General features: G+C 42.6%; 1 protein-coding gene and 1 pseudogene across 3 annotated transcripts in view; one reads left to right on the forward strand and one right to left on the reverse strand.

Moving 5' to 3' along the window:
* The window catches only part of EGFLAM (EGF like, fibronectin type III and laminin G domains), a 170,560-nt gene that overhangs the window by 65,661 nt on the left and 79,580 nt on the right, over positions 1-25,319 (forward strand). For all 3 annotated transcript variants that reach the window (XM_067730551.1, XM_067730552.1, XM_067730553.1), the window contains exon 7: positions 18,710-18,876. In XM_067730551.1, coding sequence (XP_067586652.1) covers positions 18,710-18,876 — 167 coding nt within the window. The remainder of the gene's footprint in view (positions 1-18,709; positions 18,877-25,319) is intronic.
* Positions 17,014-18,163, reverse strand: LOC137220551 (protein PRRC2A-like; annotated as a pseudogene).

Here is a 25,319-nt window from a genome sequence, read left to right on the forward strand (position 1 = left end):
GGGAAAATTAAAAAATAAATAAATAAAAGATGCCCCCAGCCAAGCCCCAGACCAATGCCCTTCAGTGAGGATAATCTACAATCCTTTGTTGAACAGATTTGGTAGGCAAAGCCTGGAATGTGTCTGGAGTAGAAAAGATTCTAAGCCTGGTTCCAAAAGTAGTTAAACTGCAACAGTGGAAAGTCCTAAAACTTCAGCTTTCTCATCTGTAAAACTTGGAGTGAAACTTAACATGTCTAATTTACTTGTCTAACATCAGCAAAGCAAAATGTAGTACTTTAAAATTTTGAAAACTGGGCAATGTTTTTCATAGTAGCCCAGCAGGTCATCTGTGTGACCCTCAGCAAAGATGACGGTTATCATTTACTATTTTATTTTATTATTATTTATTTATTTATTTATTTATTTTTCGGTACGCGGACCTCTCACTGTTGTGGCCTCTCCCGTTGCGGAGCACAGGCTCCGGACGCGCAGGCTCAGTGGCCATGGCTCACGGGCCCAGCCGCTCCACGGCATGTGGGATCTTCCCGGACCGGGGCACGAACCTGTGTCCCCTGCATCGGCAGGCGGACTCTCAACCACTGCACCACCAGGGAAGCCCTACTATTTTATTTTTTAACATCTTTATTGGAGTATAATTGCTTTATAGTAGTGTGTTAGTTTCTGCTTTATAACAAAGTGAATCATTAATTTTGTGGTAAAACATGTATTTCTTTCTTAAACTTCAGTCTGGCATATTGGCAAAAGGTGGAAATTGCAGTTTCTTAACCTGTGTGTACAACTGAAAGTAGAAAATGAGATGGATTTAGAGCCAGAACTGGAAGGGAGTGCTTGCTGCTTCCTCTACTGCCAGCAGGGGGCCCTGTGCAAGTCACTTCACCTCTGTAGTCTCAGTGCCTCACATAGTTTAGGGTCCCCAAAAGGAGAGCGTTTTACAAGGACTTGGGTGCAAGTAGTTTATTTTATTTGGAAGCAGGAATGAGAAGGTTGGGTGAGGGATGGAGGACATATGACTGTGTGTTACAGAAGTCACTTCTGCAGGCAATGGGGGCCTCTGTAGGGGCTTAATTCTATGGAGATCTCTCTGAGCACACAGAATTCCTCTCTAATTTGCCTATCAAAAAGGCAAGAGCAATTTCTCTAATGATTAATGATGTTGAGCATTCTTTCATGTGTTTGTTGGCAGTCTGTATATCTTCTTTGGAGAAATATCTATTTAGGTCTTCTGCCCATTTTTGGATTGGGTTGTTTGTTTTTTTGTTATTGAGCTGCATGAGCTGCTTGTAAATTTTGGAGATTAATCCTTTGTCAGTTGCTTCATTTGCAAATATTTTCTCCCCTTCTGAGTGTTGTCTTTTGGTCTTGTTTGCAAATCAAAACTACAATGAGATATCATCTCACACCAGTCAGAATGGCCATCATCAAAAAATCTAGAAACAATAAATGCTGGAGAGGGTGTGGAGAAAAGGGAACACTCTTGCACTGCTGGTGGGAATGTGAATTGGTTCAGCCACTATGGAGAACAGTATGGAGGTTCCTTAAAAAACTACAAATAGAACTACCATATGACCCAGCAATCCCACTACTGGGCATATACCCTGAGAAAACCAAAATTCAAAAAGAGTCATGTACCAAAATGTTCACTGCAGCTCTATTTACAATAGCCAGGATATGGAAACAACCTAAGTGCCCATCATTGGATGAATGGATAAAGAAGATGTGGCACATATATACAATGGAATATTACTCAGCCGTAAAAAGAAACGAAATTGAGCTATTTGTAATGAGGTGGATAGACCTAGAGTCTGTCATACAGAGTGAAGTAAGTCAGAAAGAGAAAAACAAATACCATATGCTAACACATATATATGGAATTTAGGGGAAAAAAATGTCATGAAGAACCTAGGGGTAAGACAGGAATAAAGACACAGACCTACTGGAGAACAGACTTGAGGATATGGGGAGGGGGAAGGATGAGCTGTGACAGGGCGAGAGAGAGGCATGGACATATATACACTAACAAACGTAAGGTAGATAGCTAGTGGGAAGCAGCAGCATGGCACAGGGATATCGGCTCGGTGGTTTGTGACCGCCTGGAGGGGTGGGATAGGGAGGGTGGGAGGGAGGGAGACGCAAGAGGGAAGAGATATGGGAACATATGTATATGTATAACTGATTCACTTTGTTATAAAGCAGAAACTAACACACCATTGTAAAGCAATTATACCCCGATAAAGATGTTTAAAAAAAAAAAAAAGGCAAGAGCCATTTACGGCTGGCTTCTGTCCTCTTTTTGTTGATTGAAAGTTTCCCCCCGAGGTACAGCTTCCCACCCTTCTAGGCTCTGCTGGCCCTTGGATTAAGGAGGCAGGTCCAGGGAAGAAGGATGAGTGTTGTGAGCACGGCATGTGCTTGAGGTTCGATGCTGGTCTTGCGAGGCAAGTTGAGCTCACATGAAACTCTCCACATGACAGCCGCAGCTGAAATCAGAACTGGGAGAAGGGGAGGTGACACAGGCCCCAGAGGCATTGACGACAATGTCCTTACAATGCAAAATATGGGTGATAACTTCTTGCAGCCTTATAGCGTGTCCTCATTAGGAGGATCAAGTGAAATCACATATGAGAAACAGCTTTCTACAAAGCTCTTTTGACATGTCCATGTCAAAAACCAAGCTAAGGAAAAGGAGGTATATATATGGGTGTTATGTACCTACATTTAAGGTATATATGGGTGTTATGTACCTACATTTAACAATTTTAATTCTTCTCCAACAAAAATACATCTTAACATTCAAACCTCTAACATTTGAGGGGCTCAGACTCCAAATTCTTATGTATAAATATTTTAAAAGTATATACCATTTTAACAAACTGTTAAATATTTGTTATATCTGTTTATCTTAACAAATATACCTCTACAGTGTCCTGGAGACATTGTAGATGTCTTCATATTTAGAACTCTTGGATATCTTGGTGTTCCAAATGGAACATGGTAGCCTAAGGAGAGCCAGCTCCTGGCTCCAGCCCCTATACTAGGAATTCTGCTCCTGCTATCTCTTCCAGAATATGTAACCTCGGTCAAGTTATTTAATCTCAGGACCTCCATTTCCTCATCTGTAACATCAAGTTCATGTGACCCTCATGGCAGCGTTATTGTTCATAGCCTTCATAAAGTGTTTATACATAGTAGACATTCAATAGCTGTTTATTTCCTTCCCTCCCTACCACTCTTGCCCCTTTACAAAGAAAGAAATTGGGACTCAATTGCTTAAGTTGCTTTGCCAAGGTAAAATGACTGGTTAGGGACAAAATTAAAATTAGAACTGAACTCTCTCGACTTCCAGCCCGGTGCTCTTTCTACAAAACCCCATGTCCCCTTCATGTCTGTGACCGACCTTCAGAGATGGAATGCTGGACTCCGCCCACCTGGAGCTCGGCTGGCTGGGGAAATGGGAAGCCTCATCTTAGGCTGCTGTTGGCTGTTACTCCAGAAAGGAAGCTCTCACAGCATTTAATGTTTGGCTGCAAAATAAATCCCCACATTCGTTTGTAAACATCTCAGAGTCTATCCCATTTCAGTTGAGAGCCTGAGGATATGTGTTTAAAGAGAGCTTTCCTGGGCTCTAAATCAGAAACTGCAGTCAGTGTGAAAAGCTTTGGGGGCCTACAGTTATCTATTTTTCCCAGAGAGGACTGTTTAATGTTTAACATTGAATTCTTTTTGCCCAGATGCCTACTGTGTACACAAACACCTGTGACAGGTCTCTGGGTGAGCCAAAAGTGTCTTTTCCTATCCCAGAGGCAGGCCTTTGACAGGCCAAGGCTAGGAAATTGTAGAAATCAGTGTATTGCCAGAAGTTCTCCTCAGATTTCACCCACCTGAATGTGAAGTTCTTGTCTGAGTTCTGTCACTGGAGGATGAGGTTCCAGTCCTCTGTCTTGGTAGGTGCTTATTCATCAGTTGCCCTTATTCAGTGAGGATGATGGTGTCAAAGGCGTTGTTGGGAAATAGTCTCAGAAAACTTTTAAGGAAATATGTAACTGGCTAATAAGAGATTAACCTGAAAAATTACACTAGACCAAGGTGTGGGGTACTGACTGCTTACTCGCTAGTTTTGTTCATAGTTTGGGTGGACATTCCATGTGTTTGTGATGCTGTCTTAGGTCATGGGCTTAGGACTAAGCAAATTTTTGTTCTTCTTCCAGCTTCTGCCTCCTGTAAAATGGAGGATGCCCACAGGGTGAGCACCTTGAAAGGGTGCTCTCAGTGATTGTATCAGAGAGGAGACTTGGTCTCTGGCTCAGGCAGGATGAGAGTAATCTTCATAATGTCTCCCGAAGTTGGCCTGGGGACTATTCATCAACTTCTTTATTTACAGTAGATTTAAAATTTTTAATCAGTGTAGAAAAGATTTGAAGAGGCAAATTCTAAGTAAGCCTGCAAGCTGTAACATATTTTGCAATGTTTTTAAAACTTTTTCTTCCTGCTTTTCTAAAACAGAAAAAACATGCATTCGAAGTAGGAAGAATATATATGTATATATTTTTTGGCTGCTGTTGGGTCTTCGTTGCTGCACGCGGGCTTTCTCTAGGTGTGGCGAGCGGGGGCTACTCTTTGGTGCACGGGCTTCTCATTGTGGTGGCTTCTCTTGTTGCGGAGCACGGGCTCCAGGTGCGTGGGCTTCAGTAGTTGTGGCCCGTGGGCTCAGTAGTTGTGGCTTGCGGGCTCTAGAGCGCAGGCTCAGTAGTTGTGGCACACCGGCTTAGTTGCTCCGCGGCATGTGGGATCTTCTCGGACCAGGGCTCGAACCCGTGTCCCCTGCATTGGCAGGCGGATTCTTAACCACTGCGCCACCAGGGAAGTCCCAGGAAGAATATTTTATTTCTAAAGCGATACTGAAAATTTCTTTGTGGGCAACAATCTTAGTGTTCATTAAAATAAGAACCAAGCATAAATATAGCTACCTATGTTTTAAAATATTTTGTCTATAAATATCTGAGAAACTTTCCTCCTTCTGCCTAAGAATTTCCCCAGGGTAAGTGCTTTTCTCATAAGTGAAAAATATCTACTATGCTGGCAATGAAAACCCGAAGGCCTGGACAAATAGTCCTTACCAGTAATGTTTCCATTGGGGTGCTGTGTTCCATATATGCTATCTATCAGGTTGGTTAAAGGTGAAAATAGTTCTCATTCAACTTACCTATACAGTTGAGTCCCCTGCACATGAATGAGTGCCGTTCTGAGAGCACATTTGTTAAGTCCAATTTGTTCGTAAGTCCAACAAAGTTATCCTAGGTACCCAACTAACACAATCAGCTGTATAGTACTGCACTGTAATAGGTTTATGATACTTTTCACACAAAGGATACATAAAAAACAAACACAAGAAATGAATAAAACATTTCTTAATCTTACAGTACAGTACCTTGAAAAGTCCAGTAGTACCAGCTATATCACTGCTGCTTTAACACTTGCTTCCGGACATCCTGGGCTTGAAATAAAGATACTGTACTACTGTCTCTATACAGTACTGTACGGTTAAGTACACAAAAGCACAACCACTTGCAGAGGATGCACGCATGTGACAATGTACTCCAGACACATGAACTAACTGACATGATTGGACAAGCGAATGCACGTTCGCATCTTTGAAAGTTCCCAACTTGAAGGTTCGTATGTAAGGGACTTACTGTAGCTTTTCTGTAGGTGTAACCTGATTGGTTAAAACTGCTTCAGAGTTTTGTAGTGTCAGTTGTTGGAAAGGGCAGATTAAAGCTTTCAGTGGCAATTTTTAATAAAAAGTCCACCAAGGCTAATTTTGGGTGCATGTGAAAGTTCAAAATATTTCTGTGTGTTTTAGGGACATAGGTCAAGAAATGATCTCTAAATCTCAGCCCAAGACACTAATACTAATAAATATGAAAGAGCAATGCTTCCTTTCTTTTCCCTTTCACACCTTTCTGCCTAAATAATTCCCTGGTCCCTTGCAGATGCCTTCCATAATAAGACTTGCAAAATTCATCTTCACGCAGAGCTGCTTTTAAGCTGATTGCAATGTCTACATATTGGTTTTACTTGAGAATCTCAAGGTCGTGCACACCTGGGTGGTGCATTGAAATTATTATTTCAAAATAATTTTGAAAATTATTTTACAAATTGATATTTTTGTCAAAAGTCATCTGTCTTTCCATCCCATCATCAGCCTACAAGTAACAAATGAATTTAATTAGTTTCCTCCTAAGAAGTGAACCTGCAAAGGCTGTTACTGACATGAAGATCAAGTGTGGGATTCAGAGCGGAAGCTGAACGGATTATGGATTTTCCTTGAACAGTTTTAAGGGATGATGTGATATACCTTATGGTCAAGGGCACAGGCTATGAAAGTTAAAGAAGTGTTTCGTTCAGAATCAAGACTTACAGTCCAATGCTTGGTATCGTCTCTCAGGTTTAAGTTTGTCCAAATGTGGAATCAGAAGACACGGCTCTGAGCTGGCCTCTAATCCTGGGGACAAATGGCTTGATTCCAGTTTTAAGCTTCCTTACATATGAAATAAGGCTGGACTGCTTGACCTCTAAAATCTGGTGGCTCTGATTTTCTGTCCTCATGACAAAGGTGAGGAAGTATAGGTGGTTTACTACACAGGGCTCTGGACCTATCTTCCTGGTCCAACCCTTGCCTCCACCACTTTTAAACCATAAGGTTTTAGTTGCGTTATTTAACTTCTCTGTGCCTCAGACAGAAGAATGGGGATAACGATTTACTTGCCTCATCGAGTTGTTGTGAGATAAAGCGAGTTGATGCACACGAAATGCACAGAATAGCACCTGTTATACAGTAAATGCTCACTCAGTGCAAACTGTTCTTATTAAGGCTTTTATGATAGGTCTTTCCTGCTTTCCTTTATAGCCATGTTCTTTCTTGGCTAAAGGTCTTTATGCTTGCTATACTCTGCCAGGATATATCTTCTACTTCTTTACCTAGTTAACTCTTGGTCATCCTTCAGTTCCCCTGCTTAAGTACCACTTCCTCCAGGAAGCCTGCCCTGAACCCTGCCCACCACCTCAGACTAGGTTAGGTACACCTGCAACACTTACTAGCAACACTCAGCACACTTGTAGTTCATTACTTGTTCGAAGTCTGTCCTCCTTGCCGGGACATGAGGGCAACGTCTTGACTAGCTCCCTTCTGTGGAATATGGCACCTACATGAAGTAAACATAGCACGCGTCAAGTAGGTGCTGGAGAACGTTTGGATACAGGCAGTCATGTGATTGCATCCAGAGAGTGACAGCTAGCTGCCCCCTTGCACAAGATCCTTGACCTCTCTGAGCCTTACTTCCCTTGGCTGGAAAGTAGGGATGATAATCGTGGATACCTCGGGAGGGTTGTGAAGATAAATAGATGTCTGTACAGTACTTAGAAGAGTGGCTTATGGAAGAATATTTTTAAGTGTCAGTTCTTTTCCTTACCCTGAGCCCCATGGTAATGGAAACGTATTGCCATACTAGTCACAGGAGATGGAATGAATCCTTTACCGCTAGTTTCCAAGGCCACAGCAGTAACCAATATCATTCCTTACAAACTGCAGAAATAAAAGGCAGACAGAATCCAACCTGGATCTGCAAGCACGTCCCCTTTCCTTCCCCCTGACCCAAAGTTACTTATTGCTTTTGTTTTCTCATCATAAAAGGGATAGTGGTATGTGGTAAAGCTTCAGATAATACCCAATGTGTAAGACTAACTTGAAAGCTACCCTTGCGGTTTTATTTCGTATTGAATGATAACTTGTGTTTCGGAGCCCTTCATACCTGCAAGTGAATTGCCAACTTTTTTCATAGCGTTTTACTAGAACTTATAGCAATAACTGGGCAAGTGGCTGCAATATTTAACAGGGATGTAGCCCTGTGTTGGTTTTCCTGCCCCCCAAAATTATAGAGCTTGATATATTTAAAGAATCGTTCTTATACAATTAATCAATTTTGAGGAGAATGGGAAAAAACAGCAACAAAAATCTCCCTTTCTTTTCAAGAAATTGTTTAGGAAGTTGTGCTCTTTAAGTATAAGCCTTCCTTACAGCCAACAATAGAATTAGAAATAAGCAAGAGTGGGCTTGTTTGGGTGTCAGCTGACATTTCATATTAACAAGTGGTGTTTTGTGAAAAATTCCTTTTTCTTACCTTTAGTTTCCAAATTGAAAATCTCAGAACCACTTTCCAGAGTGGTATGTAGTCCCAGAAATTCTGGTAGCCATCCAGTTCCTCCATTCAGGCTCAAATGGAAGGGCGATTCTGAATGTTTTTGCAGAAGTTTGACCTGCAGTTCTACAAATTGATCCCTTAAAGCTTCAGTGCCTCCTACCGTGAGCTTTCCTGATGTAATCCCTGGGCAGACTGATGGGAGTTGACACAAATTGAATTCTTGTGTACCCGTGTTGGGAGCCGTTTGTAAACTGTAAATGAAAGTGTGCTCTCCAGTTGCCCCATCAGGGACAAATTGCTAGATGAGTTTATCATTACCCCATTCTATCCATCTGTTTGTCATTTGGTTGGGTGGAACCAATTCATTAATAAAGAAATACGGCTGGAAGCTGCAGGTCAAATAATACATCTTTCTTTTTTTTTTTTCTTAACTGTGATTACTTAGTGCTTTTGGACTTCCTCTGCAATTCATTTTAGTATAGAGCAAATCCTGCATAACACCAAGTCTGTAAAATTGAGAGAGACTCGGAGGCCTTTCTGAGCATGAGGTTTTCTTTCACTCCTGGCGTATTTACCCTGGATAACTATGGGATCTTAAAGCAGGGTGCTTAACCTGCAGTCTGTGGATCCCCAAGGGGCTCATGGATGGAAGGCGAGGGGTCCCTGAACTTCGTTGGACAAAAATTATGCTCTTAGTTTTACCGACTGAAATGTAATGTTTTCTTCAAATATGAATGTAATCAACGAACTGCAGTGGCATTAGCAATTCCTGTGACTTTGTCACTATTAGAATCACAGATATGTTCTTATCCCATTACAATTGTTGCACATATCTCAAAATACCAGTTATGGTTATCACTACTATGAAATTATTAAATGCATTGCTAAGTATTGTTATTTAATGTGTTAATGAAGAAGTATGTATATTAATATATCATAATTTTTTATTGTTTTCATAATTGTTTCTAGTATAACTGGTTTCCTTTGTGATCCTATGCATTTTATGCATTTAAAAATATTATTCCAAGAAGGAATTCACAGATTTCCGCAGACTGTCAAAGTAGCACTAACAAGGTTAAAGACTGTTGTCTTAAACAGTTTTTTTTTTTTTTTTTTTGGCTGCGTTGGGTCTTCATTGCTGCGCGCACGCTTTCTCTAGTTGTGGCAAGCAGGGGCTACTCTTCATTGCGGTGTGCAGGCTTCTCATTGTGGTGGCTTCTCTTGTTACGGAGCACTGGCTCTAGGCGTGTGGGCTTCAGTAGTTGTGGCATGTGGGCTCAGTAGTTGTGGCGCACGGGCTTATTTGCTCTGCAGCATGTGGGATCTTCCTGGACCAGGGCTCGAACCCTTGTCCCCTGCATTGGCAGGTGGATTCTTAACCACTGTGCCACCAGGGAAGTCCAAGACTGTTGTCTTAGACCAGGGGTTGGCAAATTTTTCTGCAGGGTCAGGTAGTAAATATTTTATGCTTTGCCAGCTATGTGGTCTTTTTCTCAACTATTGAGCTCTGCCATTGTAGCAGGAAAGCAGCCTAGACAGTACCTAAACAAACAGTTGTGGTTGTGTTTCAATAAAACTTTATATACAAAAACTGGCAGGCAGCTGAAGTTTGCTACCCGCTGGTTTAGGGTATTGTGTTATTGCTAACGTCTAAGTTTGAAGATATTTGAATTCAGCTCAATTCACCCTTCACTGGATACTTACTATGTGCATGCATTCATCCAAACATGTACGTATTGAGTATCTTCCATGAGCAAAGCATGTTCAAGAGATTTCGGGGTGAATCAGCTATCGCCTCTGCTTGGACAGTCCAGTGGGGAATGCAGGTGAGCAGAGTCCAGAGCTGTGAGTGTTGCGGGCAGGGGTGGGGGCCAGGGGCCTAGAGGAACACAGCCTTGACATCTAACCCAGTTTTGAAGGAATCTGGGAAGGCTTCTTACAGGAACTAAGGAGGACGTATCAACAATAACCAGGCACAAGGGGAGGGAGGAAGCAGTGTGAAAAGGCTCAGGCCAGAAGAAGCTGCTCAAGCAGTGGCTTGGAGGCAAAAAGGAAATGTTCTTGGACTTGCTTAGAAGCCTGGAGCTCTGTGTAGTGAGAGATAAGGCTGGGTAGGTAAGCAAGGTTTGGAGCAGGAAAGCCTTTATAAAGGATCTCCTTTTGTCCTGACAGGAATAGGGAGCTGTGGGAAGGGTTAAGCAGAAAAGGAATTGATAGTATTTGCATTTTGAAAGATCATGCAGACATTCCAAGGAGCATGGAAATGAATAAGACGATCAGCATGTTAATGCGCTCGCAGCCTAGTAGGGAAGACAGAAATATAAAATTCCATTAGAAGGTGGTATATGCAGTGTAATGGTAGAATCAGATTTAAGCGGTAGGAGGACCCAGAGAAGAATCTTTTCAATTCTGTGTCTGAAATGATGCTTAGAAGGAATAACATGAAGGAAAATATTGAAGGAAGGAGCCTCCAAATAATCCAAGGTCCTCCAGAAAACATTAAACCATGGAATGCTAGGTCCATACTGAGGGAGGGAGGACGCACATATCTCTGGTTGTACTGTAATTAGGCTTTTGGTCCCCTCCATCTCAGGCCTATAGAGTGGCCTCCACTGTCAAGGCCATTCGGATGTTCTGTGGATCCCCAAGAGGGCTGTTTTCTGCTCCAATGAGTTCCTCTCTCAGAAGTATTTTCTTAGCCGGATTTAACCATTCCTAGCCCAGTTTCCTAGTTCATGTCTGGAACGTGCTTGAATATCACTCCCCACCTCAGCTTGAACTTTCTAGAGAAGGGGTTCTCAGCCCGTGGGCTCATTAGAAGGTAAAGAACTCAGCTGAGGGGGTCCTGACCAACAGGTGTTCAAAAGTAAAATGAAACAGAAAAGAAAGTATCAGAAGGCATCACACGTAATAAAAATAAGAATTATTTCGTGAAACTCGTGTTTCAGCTGTGTGTGTGTATTTGTGGTGTGTACCAGGTCACAGTGTTCGACGTATGTCTTATCGTGGCTCATTCACAAATGTTGAAACACAGTGCTCTAGAGAGTGATGTATCTAGAGCATACTTGGAGTTTCACAGGCTGCATTTCCACTTTATGAACATTTGTCTGTAAGTCATACATTTGTCTTCATGGCTGAAAAAATCTGTTTTCTTTATTCTCGGAGTTCTAGAGTTGGAAGCACCCTCTAAGGTATTCTAGAAGAAAAACCTCTTGTCCAGTGTTTTTCAAATTATGGGTCACAACACTTCAGTGGGTGGTGAAATCAATTTAGTGGGTTCTTATCAGAATTTTTAAAAAAAGAAGAAAAGAAAGGAAAAGAAGAGGAAATAGCAAAGGGAATAACATAGTATGGGTAAGTATTTTTTCTTGAAACTTTTCTTTCAGTTTTGTACTCACATGTGAGTCATATATATATAGTATACATATATGAATAGGTATATTGGGTTGCTATACAAAAATGTATTTCCTACTGTGAGTTGAGGTCAGAGACACTGAGTGAAGTCCAACCTTCTTACTGTGTTCAGGAAGTAGCTGATTACATTTCTGATGGATGGCTACCCAACCTCTGCTTCAAGACAGCTGCTGATGCAGAGCTCAGCCCTTTCGTGCAGTTGGCTTTGTTGTCAACCATTCCTAATTACCATCAAAGGGTCTTCTTTATAACGCACTGCCATTGGCTTCCCTGTAAGGAGCCATTGGGCCTCCTAGTCCAATATGGAAAACACAGAAGGCATCGTCCCCATCTTCATTTGACTGTCTATCTCCTATCTAACGACACTGGCATATGTTTACTATATCCTCTCTACCCCAAGGCAATCCATACCAGCCCTTTGAACTCTGCCTCAAGTGGAGATGGGTCTAGAGCACTTCTGCCAAGTGATCAACCTAGAAAACCACTTTTTCCTAGGATATGGACACTAGGCCTTTTCCACAGCAGGTAGTCCAGAGGATTCATATTGAGTTTGTGATCAATGCCCCCTGCCTTCCCCATAGATCTTTGCCACACCAGGTTTTCTCTGCCTTATTTCTATGCCATCGGCTTTTTAAAAAACCTAATATAAGATTTTACATTTGTCATTTGAGTTGGCTTTGCCCTTGTGTTTCTGCACACGGAGGTCATTTTGACTTTTTATTCTGTCATGAATGTCTTGTGAGGTCACGTCCCAAGCAACTATTTGCATTTCCTAAAGTTCTTCTTTTTCAGCTAGTTTGTTAATGTATATAAATGGAACTGATTTTTGTAATTTTTTTGTATCTTGCAACTTTATTGAATTTGTTCATTAGTTCTAACAGTTTTGGGGTGGAGTGTTTAAGGTTTTCTATATGTGATACCATGTCATCTGCAAACACAGACAATTTAAGTTCCTCCTTTCCAATTTGGATGGTGTTTATTTCCTTTTCTTGTGTAATTGCCCTGGCCAGGACTTCTAGTAGTAGGTTTCTTAGAAGTGGTCAGAGTGGGCACGTTTGTTTACCCTTGTTCCTGATATTAGAAGAAAATTTTTCAGCTTTTCACTGTTGAGTGCTAGCTGTGGGCTCGTCATATATGGCCTTTATTATGTTGAGGTAAATTCCTTCTATACCTAATTTGTTGAGAGTTTTTATCGTGAAGGGATGTGGAATTCTGTCAAATGCTTTTTCTGCATTTATTGAGACGGTCCTCTGGTTTTTTTCTTTCATTTTGTTAATGTGGTGTATCAGATTTATCGATTTGACTATGTTGCATCCCAGGGATAAATTCCACCTGATCACGTAAGATCATTTTAATGTGCTGTTGAATTTGGTTTGCTAGTATTTTTTCTATTTCTGTGAAAATGCCATTGGAATTTTAATAGGGATTGCATTGAATATGTAGATTGCCTTGGATAATATGGACATTTTAACCACACCTCGAAGGTATCACCTACAATTTCTACTTATAGTTTTTTCAAGTTAAAAATTTAAAGTCACTTGCAAAGTTATCTGACTACAAACTCATTCTAGAATTTTATAATCTTCTTTCCACTCTTTTACAGTTGCCTTGCTTTCACTTAGTTCAAAGGCAATTATGTTTTAGTGGTTCAGCTTTACCAAGTCTTTCAAAACCATTAAACATAGCTATCACTTATATTTTTTACTCATATTCACTAGTTTATATAATATGGCATTAAATAACATAATTACAATAACAAACATGAAAGTCATAAATAAATTTAGAAATAAACACAATGGACTCTTGATAAGCCAACAGCTGAATTAGTGGGAACTAATGAGGATCATTGGTTAACCTAACAAACTGGTAGAGGCTGACAAGGAAAGCTTTGACTGTGTGATACGCAGAGGTACTGTATATTCATTTACCTACTTACTTATGGCTAATGTTTTTATATATTATACCAATCTTTTATATAGGTTAATTGATCATTCATGTTAGGAACCCATATTATTATAATCTGATAAGAAGCTGAGGACGCTTTTCTTAGGAAAATGAAGTTCACACATAGAATCTTGCACGTAATTTCTGAGAGCCCTCAGACACTTAGACCAAACAATCTCTAAGACTCCTGATAACCAGGCTGGATGCTAACATTGCCAGTGGTAATGCTTCCTCCCACCAAAATGAACCAGTGGGTGTTTTGATTACTTGAATCAGCTAACTGGGTTTTGAACAGTCACTGCTGACCGAATTGTATCTGTCCCACCTGAACTCCCCCACCCAACCACCTTCCAAAGGTGTCCTACTGACCTCCTGAGATATAGGATGCACAACCCAACCCTATCCCACTACTTGGAAAAGTTTTTAAGAGCCTGCCCTACCGGTGGCTGCCCATCTTTACCTGGGACGGCTGCACTTTCTTAGGCTGCTTCTTCCCCTCTAGGCTTTTCCTGGTTGGGGAAATTGGGAGGCTAGTGTTGCTATGGTGATTTGACTGGCAACTTTGTAGTTAGGATGATTTTCTTTAGTGAAAAAAGATAAAGTTATTGTTTGAGGCTGAACTAAGACAATGCTTTTGCCTGATTCTCTCTCTCTCAACCTTGCCTTTGCACTTTTGTACCTCAAGAGACTCTAAAAACATTTAAATGCAAAACCCATGACAAAATCAGAGGCAAAATGTTAAAGGTTTTGGACTGGTATTCAATCTACATGAGCTTTCCTCTCTCACTGTATCTAATGTAATTAAATGTTAATGATGTCAATCTCTTATTCGCTGAAAGCTTTCTTTCTTGCATTAAATGAGCAAATAGAAAATAATCTCTTTTTTTTGTGGAGGATGGGAAGCTGTAATTTTTTACATGAAAATTGTTGCAGATATTTGCAGGTAGCCTTGGGTAGACAGTGGCACATTCTGAGAGCAGTGACAGGTCCTTTCCTCTATAAATGCCACAAGGGAAACTTAGCAAAGGATAACAGGAGAGTTTTCTCTACAGATCGTATCTTTCCTGACTTTACTGTTAGGCATCCCTGTGGCTTTCCTCTGTGAAGTGATTTTGTTCTAATTTCAGTTTGTAAATGTGTTTCCTTCCACTCACGAGGTTTTCTCTTTGATGACAAAGTTAGTTTACATGAGAAACCCATCTTTAGGGAAAGGATACCGAGAAAGAGAAAGGAGCCCTACATCCTACAGTGGGCATGCTTGTGACCTCTGCTTCTCCAAACACATGAATTCTTGTGAGATATGGGCCCCATAAACTCCTCATCAGCACGGTGAGCCCAAGGAAGCATCTTTTGCTGGGCTTAAGGACTCCATCTAGCTTTCAACAATTCTTGCTAATGAAAAACTAGAAGAGCACATATTAGAGAAATCTGTGTACCATCCAGGCATCTCCTTTTAGCAAAATGAGTCTTTACCTCCTTGCCTATTAAGTTGTTCGTAAAGGGCAAACATCAATATTTTTTGCTTCCTGCCTTCCTCTAAATATCTGTGAGCAGAGGGGTTTAACAATAGAAGAGCGGAGAGGTTGGTTGGGGAGCAAACTAAAAGATGGAGAATCTCCCAATCCCTATCACCCCAATTTTTCATTCAGCATCAAGGATCTTCTTAATCTGATCTTCCGCCATCAACCCAAGTTGGTCTCACCATTTATCAGCTGTGTGACCTCAGGCAAGTTACTTACCCATTCTGTGCCTTAATTTCCTCTTCAAAGAAATGGGGGGGGGTGTTTAATATTAGTATCTACTGTATAGAGTAATTGTGAGAAGTAAATGAGTTAAACTATTAGAACAATGCTTGATACACATTGAAGAACATGATAAATGATAGCTATTATTAGTTATTAACAAAACCTCTCCACTCCAGTTAGGCCATTTGCCTAACTGGAGGCCATTGTCCCCCAGCCACGCACAAACATTCCTAAATTTCATTTTGTAGTTCTTATTACCTGGAAAGCTCTCCTTTCTCCCTCCAACTAGGAAGTCCATCTAGAACAGCACTGGCCAATAGTCAATGCAAGCCTCTATGAACTTTTAAGTTTTTTGATAGGGGTATTTAAAGGGTAGTAAGAAACAAGTGAAATTAATTTCAATAATAAGTATTTTTAACTCACTGAATCCAACATATCATCATTTCAACATGTAATCAATATAAATATTAATATTTTACACTTAAAAAAATCCATTGTACACTTTACACTCACAGCACATCCCAATTCAGACAAGCCACTTTTCAAGTACTGACTAGCCACGTGCGCTAGTGCTGCTGCATTGCAGCTCATGGGTGTAGAGTGAGCAGGTGGCCAGGGGTTGCCTGCCAGCTCTGTGAGGTGGGTACATCCCTTACATAATGGCTAATCCTTGCTGAGCGTTTACAGTGTGATGCTGGTACCGAACCAAACTTGGGTCTGCTTGCCTGAGCGCAGGAAAGCCGACCTCCTGACACCGGGTTGTGGTGGAGGAAAGTGCAGCGTTCATTGCGGGGCACCAAGCATGGAGTCCAGGTAGCTAGTGCTTAAAAGATCCGAACTCCCCGAAGGCTTTCAGGGAGAGGTTTTTAAAGGCATAAGGGAAGGGGATTGTGGGTGTGTGATCAGCTCATGGACACTCCTCTGATTGGTTGGTGGTGAGATAATCGTGAGTCAATATCATCAACCTTCTGGTTCCAACCAGAACCATGTGTCTCTGAGCAGCAGACAGTTAACTTCTTCCACCTGGTGGGTGTTTCAGTTTCTGCAAAACAGCTCAAAAGATGTGGCTCAGAATATTATCTATAGCCCTTGAGGAGGCACTAAAGGTCCTTGACTTTGTTGAATGGCTAAACTATTATTATTTTATTTTGTGTGACGTTATTTTTTCCTTTCTGCACTTTCTCATTTTTCTGATTAAATTTATTCTTTGACTAAAGTTTTTCTACAGGCAAAAGGCAGGCTGAGGACATTGGGAAGAGGGGGCTCCTGTTCTGGGAGGGCCCCATAGGGTCCTGCTCAGTTACATTGCCAGGCACTGTGCTGGGATACAGAACTGATTTCTCCTTTATGACAGCACTCTTAAGTAGGTACTTTTATCACGCCATTTTACGGATGAGAAACTAGAGACTTAAAGAGGTGAAATAGCAGCTAGTGAGCAATAGAGGCAGGATTTGAACAGCTCAGTCCAGATCCAGAGTTTGTTCTCTTATCTCCTGTCTGCTGTCCCCCAGATGGAAGCTGGACTTTTTTTTTGTTTAATCCTTTTATTATTCTTTTTTAACAAACGGCCCCAGGGATAGGGGCCAGGGGAGGGGGGAAGAGGGGAAGCAAGGCCCCAGCCCCACAACCCTTCCCCACCCACCCCTTTCCCCCTTATATATTTATAATCTCTATACAAGCCCCAGGAGGTGGGGGCAAAGGGCGCTCCCTCAGCGGGGTGGGGGCAATCCAGGCTCCTGTGCCCTTCGGGACGGCCCTTCTCGAGAAGGTGGTCCCGTCCGCTCCCAGGGCTTCGGCGTCCAGCGCAGGGCATCCGGTGGGGAGGCCTGCTGGTAGAGGTCGATGCGCTGGCTGCGGAAGACTCCACTGTAGGTGGAAGGTGGGACCTTGAGATGGGAATTGAGGCCAGAGAAAGACCTTCCAGCTGGAGGAGTACGTGATGACCCAGGTCCCCCACGGTTGCTGTTCAGTTTTCGATAATCCTGGAATGGATTTAGTTCTACTGGGTGCAGCTCTGCTCGCCCCAAGCTAGGGCCGAAGGGCCTGGCAGGTGAAGGCAGCACCCGCATAGCAGGAGCAAGCGGGCGCCGCACAGCCAGGCTGGGGGGCCGCAGAGCAGGGCCCACAGGTAACAGAGAAAGGGGGGGTCGGGCAGGAGGTGGCGCTGGTGGCAGGGAGCCGCAGTTCACCACAGGCAGCTGTGAGTCCACCGTGGGGGGAAGCATCTGCTGGGAAGGGGCCCCGTAGGGGAGAAGCCACTTAGGCCGCCAGGTTGCAGAGGAGGAGAATAAAGATCTGAAGGGGATGGCAGATCCTGTCGCACCTGCAGCAAGGGTAGGTCTGGCAAAGGGCTGGGGCAGAAAGCTGGAGGGTGGAGGAAGGAAGGTGGAAGGTAGAGAACTCCTCCAGCTGGCAACTTCCCCAACTCTGTTGCTTGCAGTGTGGAGAAATCCAGAAATTGGCCCTTGACAGCTACCCCAGAGGGCAGTGCCGAGGGGCGGGCTGGGCCTGGGAGGAGGTACGGGGCTGTGATCTGCAAGGGTGCAATGAGGGTGTCCCAGGACAGAAACCTCCGTCGTTGGGGTATAGCTGAGAGCCTGTGGCTCCCCCTGAAACCTGAGAAATGGGAGGCCCGGGGCTGCCATAGAAGACCTCAGGGTGCAAGCCTTGGCCTGATGAGCTGGTCTCTGGGCCACAGTGCCCGGAACCCAGGTGCTTGCATTGTGGCTCAGCTGAGGCAGAAACACTGGGGAGCAGCTCTCAGTCTCGGGTGATGGGAATGGCCTCAGTGACTGATACCATTAGCTCCTTCTCTGCTTTTAAACTGTCTCCCACCACTAGGCACAAGTCCGAGGCCATGTGAACATTCGGCAAGTTGGCACACTTGTAGTTTTGTGAAGAGTAAGGATGGCCGTGCTACAGAATCTTGTTGGGTTTTCCCATGGCAGTTCACGCAATTAGTCACCCTAGAACATTTATATTTGTTTATTTTGTGAACAGATTGTGAATAGATGGAATCTGTGCTCTCCTGACCCCTGGGAATGGGAACTATCAGGGGAAGGCTTGTTTACGAAACATCTGGAAGGCAGAGTCCCTGAAACCGAATTCCTACGTGGGGATCTTTTTACCACAGTCAAGGCCATGCAAGGAAAAGCGGGTGATCTTTAAACAGTGCTTAAAACTGGCCCTAAAAAGGATCTACTTTCTTTTATTGGCAAGGGCTTAAAAATCATGACCTGGCATTTCAAATCCAGATCACTTTTAGATGGGAAATGTTCACTCATTTTGATAAGTCTTGCTTGCAGAATTCAAACGCTGTTAGCTTACATAGCCAGCAAGCTTTCCTTCCCTCTGCTGTAACTGAACTACTGCTTCTCATTCTGTTTTGTTTTTTAATCAACAAAGGCCAGATTTTGACAAGAGTTGGACCTTAATCCAAGAGCAGCTCCAGATGGATTCCATGGTCATCAAGGGCCTCGATCCGGACACCAGCTACCAGTTTGCCGTGAGGGCCGTGAACCCCCACGGTCTCAGCCCCCGTAGTCAGCCCAGTGACACCATCCGAACCGCCCGTGAGTACTGCAGCCCTTCTGAAGGACAGACAGAAGTAGCTGCGTTGCTGGGATTGCCTCCTGAGGACCCACTTGACGGAGGTTGCTTAGCGCCCTGCAAAAGGGCAGTCTGGAAGGGGGTGTCCTCAGCCTTTCCTGCTGTGGTTTTCCCAGGTCTTTGGAAGTTAGAGGCCCTCCACAGGGCCAGGCTGCTTCTTTGTACAGGAGGTCAGCAGAAGGCTTATTTTTGCATTATCCTTAGGGAGTTTGAGGTCAGTTTTCTTTCATGGGTACAAAACAGATCACATACCAAGGTGATGTGCAGCCCCTGCCCCTTTCCATCTTTTGGACAAAATGGGTTCAGCTTAGCATCACAGGAGAAAAAATGCTGCTCCCAGACCCTTCAGGGTTATTCTTCACCGGCAAATCAAGGACGCTCAAGTAAAATCAGCCCCTCTGAAGGATGGTGAAGGAGAATCCAAGTTGCTAACATGCCGATGTGTAGCTGGGGGTCTGTAGCATAGGCTCTGTCATAGTGCCTCTCTGGGGGCCTTGGGGAAGCTTGGGCCAGTTCATCAAACCGTCTGGAATTTTGTGAAAAGTCAGATTCAGATTGTGGTCTGGGGTTTCAGAAGCTCCCACACGATTCAAGAACTATATTTCGATTGCTTACTCCACCTTGCCAGTCTGGCTTAGAAACCTTTGTCTTTTGGAAGCGGGAGGTACATGGACACAAACCTAGAACCCAGTGTCGTGGGGAGATCTCAGAACTGAGCTGTTGACACTTCTTTTGTTTGAAAACTGTAATCGTTTCAATTTTGCCAGTAAATTCCTCCAGGTTCTTGTGTCTGAAGAGCCCCACTACCATCCCTGGGTCTCTTCAGCCAGGAAAGGAGCTCTCAGAAAAGAAGCCTACTTAGCACTGCCAGAGGCTTGCCTTGGCCAGCACAGAGCCCTGCGTTCATTGGTTAGCTGATCCTTCTAAACTCCTCCCCTCTGCTTCACAGCAGCCCTACAGCTGACTTCCCTGCCCACCTGCTGTTTCCAGGGGTGGAGATTCACCAAGTTCCCTAAGTCCTAGGAATTTTGGCTCTTCTAAAACCAGCCCTTACCCTAACCTTGAATGTTAGGACTCCATCCTTCAAATTGAATTGTTGCAGAATATGGGGATGTAGTGAGTCCACACCACCACCACCGCCCCCACACACACACACCTACATACACAGTAACTACCATCACCCAACAATTGTTTCTCCGCTCTTCTTTAGAATTTAGAAGCTACAACTCCCCATTCATGTAGCAAGGGATGAAGCTCCTTCTTTCTAGAAGAAATGTTAACAATTTTATTTCAAATCAAAGGAGGGCCACCTTCCACTCTTGCTGGATGAGATCTACTCTGTAACCTTTGGTTAAGCTTTGTGATGCGTGGCCAAAAAATGGGGCAGCAGTAGCTGAGGCAGGCCTCAGGATCTGACTGTGTTTTGAAACACGTAGTTTGTCTTTTTGTATTATAAACCGAGCAGGCACTCTGTGCTGTGTGCCTACCCACCCTTCCCCAACACTGAACTCCTCCGCTCCCATTTTGTGAGCTGCCCCATGTTCACTTCTTTCCTTCTATCCCCTAGTATCTCCTTCTCCACAGAGGCAAGAAAGTGCAAAAAGGATGAGCTCTAACACCTCAGCTGGCCCTGGACGTAGATGTGGAGACTGGAGTCAGGGGAGGGGGCGTGGAGGGGCATCTCTTGAACTTTTTCTTTTTAAACTGAAACACTAGTCTGGTCTTGGAGTTTCTGAGAATTATTTCCCCTTTGGTAGATGCCAGCTCTGTGAATTAAGTGGGATAAGGTATGTGAAAGTGCTTTTCAGATATGTAACATGTTGTTCCAGTTGGTCTCCTTGGTGAAGTAAAATTTATCCTTTCAAAGTAATTGTGTGCAGGGGCTGTGGCTGATTCAGTGAAAACTCTCAATTATGAAATATTCTTAAATAAGTCAAATTTAACTGTTTATATATATATATGGTTACTCAAATCAGGGTAACAGAAATAGAATTTATTAGATAGCCTGTTTCATGAATATATAAGAATGTGCTGTCATTGGTATTTCCATTGTGATTTTTTTGGCCATGATCATTTCTAATGTTTTAGAAAAACCTGCATTCTGGCAAATTCACACTTCTTATTCTGCTCTTTGTCTAGACTATTATTCTACCTCCAAAACCCACTTTTCCGTGTATAAAAATGCCTAATTACCAAATAGCCCTTATTGGAATTATAATAAATTCTGAACATCAGAGCTACCGTTGGGAAAGGCTCCTACGAGCCGACCGCATCTCAAGCACTTACCTGGGAAACCCCATATTAATCCTTACAAAACCCCTGTGCCAGAGGAATTGTATCCCTTTTTTTAAAAAATAGATTTTTAAAAATTGAGTCTTTGAAAGATTACATATTTTCCCAAGAATAGTCATTGTAAAGGCAGGATTTGAACTTGGGTTTGGCTGACTGCTAAACCACTTCCCTGAGTGAGGTTCAAATTAAAGAATGTTCTTCTTCTAGTGCGACATGGCATGAGAAAGGTAAGGTTCGCAGTGAAATAAAGTACAGGGGACAGTCCTTGTAGAATCTATGGACTAAGGAAGTTCTGACAGCACAGAACAAGAATTTTAAGAATTTTTTTTCTTTTAAAGCCTGTAAGGCCTATTGCACCTACCAAAAGGTGAGTAAAACATACTTACAGGTCTGAAATGCTACCAGCAAGCATCAGTATAGCCCTGGTGGTTTACAGCTGGTAGCCCTTGTGATCGGTTAGACCCAAGCCAAGAAGTTGTGAAATATTTTGAACATTTCCTGAAGGAATTTGTGAGATGAGTATTTCTACATGTTGGGCTCCCCCTTTCTCCTAATTCCTACTCCTCCCAACCTCCGGGTCCTTCCTTCATGGATGTTTTGTGGGTTGATGCTCCCTGAACCGTGAACCTCAGGACAGTTGTCAAGTGTACTACCAAGGTGCAGCGGGCTCGATGGGAACCCTCGGATCGCACCCCAGACACTGCCGCTCGCTGAGCTCCTCCGTCACCTGTTTTAGACTTGCATCCACCTCCTTTCATAAAAAATATAACACATCGCCTCTAGTTACTCACAGAGCATTGACTTCCCCTGGACCTATTAGCGCCCGACCCTGTTAGCAGACCTCGGGTGCTCTGTGTCTGTAGTTACTGAAAGCCAGGGCCCAGCGTTTTCCTTAATTGGTGCTCAGCCTGAGTGAGGAAGAGGGTTTTGATGGCTTCGCCGGGGAATTGTGAGGTGTGTTCAATGTCCACATCTTACCTCAGCTCCATAACCTTACAGGTAGAAAAGGAAGGAAAAACGAAGATGTTTTAGTGTCCAGATCCTCTGCTGAGAACTAGATCATTTCAGAGCTTGACTAATAAAGACGCTACCCTGTATTGACTCCCATCCTCTCAGCAGAGATTTTCCACACATGTCAGCACCTCTTCTCTTCCTCTAAGGAAACACGGCAAAGACAAAGATCACGATTCCTCATTCTTTACCCCATTCTACTCTACTTTCTTTCTTCCAGAAAGAAATGCCAACAACATTATCATTTGCCTATTATTCCATGGCATTCTGTTTTCCCTTGGTTGATCTTATAAATTAGCCAATCAGAACGGGACTGGTGGAGCCTCACGAACACAGGGGCACATGTGGCTTTGTAGTAAGACACGTATTCGCCCCGTCTGGTGGTCACTTATCCTCTGGGATCCAAGCTTATCTTGATCAAGAAGGATGGAACAAGTAATAAGGGATATGAATTGTAAATAATAGAAATGGCAGAAGTCATGTGTTTTCTTTCTTTTTCCCAAAAACAAATGAAATGAAATGAAAAATCACTCACATGTGTAACCCACTCTAGGATTATATAACCTTCCCTGGGTATGGAACTTGGTCCTACACCCTAAAGCATTTAATTTCTCGTGTTCTAGCCTCATGATATAAGCAGAGAAAGAACCAGTAAGTTTTTCACTGAAGTGAAATTGGTATCCTCAGGGAAGTCCCCAGTAGAAGGTGTTCTTTTGTTCCCAGCAAAAGTCATTTTGCTCCTTTCTGCCTGAGGGCTTTTGTACTTGCTGTTTCCTCTACTTGGAACTCTCTCTCCCCAATCTTTCTATGTCCCTATGACCTCCCTCCCTTTCTTCTTTTATATCATAGCTCAGATGTCACTTCCCCAGACAGGCTCCCCTAAACTTCACACAGTGTCTCCTCAGCCCGTTCCCAGCTTTGCTATGGCCCTTTCACTGCCTGAAACTCTTTACTTATCTGTCTCCCCCCTTCAGTATAAGCTCCATACTGGAGTTGGATCGACTCATTCAAGGTTGTGCTCCTAACACCCTGTACAAAGTAGGCTCTCAATAAAATATTGATTGAGTACATGAATGACTGAATGAGACTTCACAAGCCAAGAACCTGTGACTACTTTGGTGGCTGGATAACTTTCTACTGCTACTGTCTGGGAAATTTGAAGAGAAGATGTGAGGAGAAAGTTGGTCTAGAGACCCACCAGGCCAAAATTAGGTTTGCCCATTGGCAAGGTTTATAGGCAAAGTCGAGCTCCCAGAATTGCAATGAGACACAAGTAAGAACAAATTAGAGTGAAAGAGGGAGGGAAGAAGGAAGGAAGGAAGGAAGGAAGGAAGGAAAGGAGGGAGGGAGGGAAGGAGAAAGCAAACACAGGGAGTTTAAGTTCAAGGCAGTAAGGATGGAAAAGAGGCCTTTGAGAGAGCTTTCAGTGATCAATAGAGTTCCATTTGCTAAAAGGAGGTTGAGAAAGGGAAAGACATTTCCCAACTCTTTCGAATCAAGCCCTTATTTTACCACTGTGTTCTTTTTTTAAAAATTTTTCCATTATGAATTATGATCATTTTTATAATTGAAAAGATGATGGATCTGAAGACTTAGGAAGCTGGTTAAGGATATTATTACACTGATATTTTCCATTTTCCTATTAGCAGTAAATTTTTGAAACCCTTATTTCTTTTTGAATTTTATTTTTTTTTTATACAGCAGGTCCTTATTAGTCATCAATTTTATACACATCAGTGTATACATGTCAATCCCAATTGCCCAATTCATCACACCACCACCACCACCCACAGCTGCTTTCCCCCTTGGTGTCCATAGGTTTGTTCTCTATATCTGTGTCTCAATTTCTGCCCTGCAAAACGGTTCATCTGTACCATTTTTCTAGGTTCCACATATATGCGTTAATATTTGTTTTTGTCTTTCTGACTTAATTCACTCTGTATGACAGTCTCTATATCCATCCACATCTCTACAAATGATCCAATTTTGTTTCTTTTTATGGCTGAGGAATATTCCATTGTATATATGTACCACATCTTCTTTATCCATTCGTCTGTCGATGGGCATTTAGGTTGCTTCCATGACCTGGCTATTGTAAATAGTGCTGCAATAAACATTGGGGTGCATGTGTCTTTTTGAATTATGGTTTTCTCTGGGTATATGCCCAGTAGTGGGATTGCTGGATCATATGGTAGTTCTATTTTTAGTTTTTTAAGGAACCTGCATACTGTTCTCCATAGTGGCTGTATCAATTTACATTCCCACCAACAGTGCAAGAGGGTTCCCTTTTCTCCACACCCTCTCCAGCATTTGTTGTTTGTAGATTTTCTGATGATGCCCATTCTAACCAGTGTGAACTGATACCTCATTGTAGTTTTGATTTGCATTTCTCTAATAATTAGTGATGTTGAGCAGCTTTTCATGTTCTTCTTGGCCGTCTGTATGTCTTCTTTGGAGAAATGTCTATTTAGGTCTTCTGCCAATTTTTTGATTGGGTTGTTTGCTTTTTTAATATTGAGCTGCATGAGCTGTTTATATATTTTGGTGATGAATCCTTTGTCCATTGATTCATTTGCAAATATTTTCTCCCATTCTGAGGGTTTTCTTTTTGTCTTGTTTGTAGTTTCCTTTGCTTTGCAAAAGCTTTTACATTTCATTAGGTCCCATTTGTTTATTTTTGTTTTTATTTCCACTACTCTAGTAGGTGGATCAAAAAAGATCTTGCTGTGATTTATGTCAAAGAGTGTTCTTTCTCTGTTTTCCTCTAAGAGTTTTATAGTGTCCAGGCTTACATTTAGGTCTCTAATCCATTTTGAGTTTATTTTTGTGTATGGTGTTAGGGAGTGTTCTAATTTCATTCTTTTACATGTAGCTGTCTAGTTTTCCCAGCACCACTTATTGAAGAGACTGTCTTTTCTCCATTGTATATCTTTGCTTCCTTTGTCATAGATTAGTTGACCATAGGTGCATGGGTTTATCTCTGGGCTTTCTATCCTGTTCCATTGATCTATGTTTCTGTTTTTGTGCCAGTACCATATTGTCTTGATTACTGTAGCTTTGTAGTATAGTCTGAAGTCAGGGAGTCTGATTCCTCCAGCTCCGT

This window comes from Pseudorca crassidens, chromosome 3 (genome assembly GCF_039906515.1).
Source record: "Pseudorca crassidens isolate mPseCra1 chromosome 3, mPseCra1.hap1, whole genome shotgun sequence".
Lineage (NCBI taxonomy): Eukaryota > Metazoa > Chordata > Mammalia > Artiodactyla > Delphinidae > Pseudorca > Pseudorca crassidens.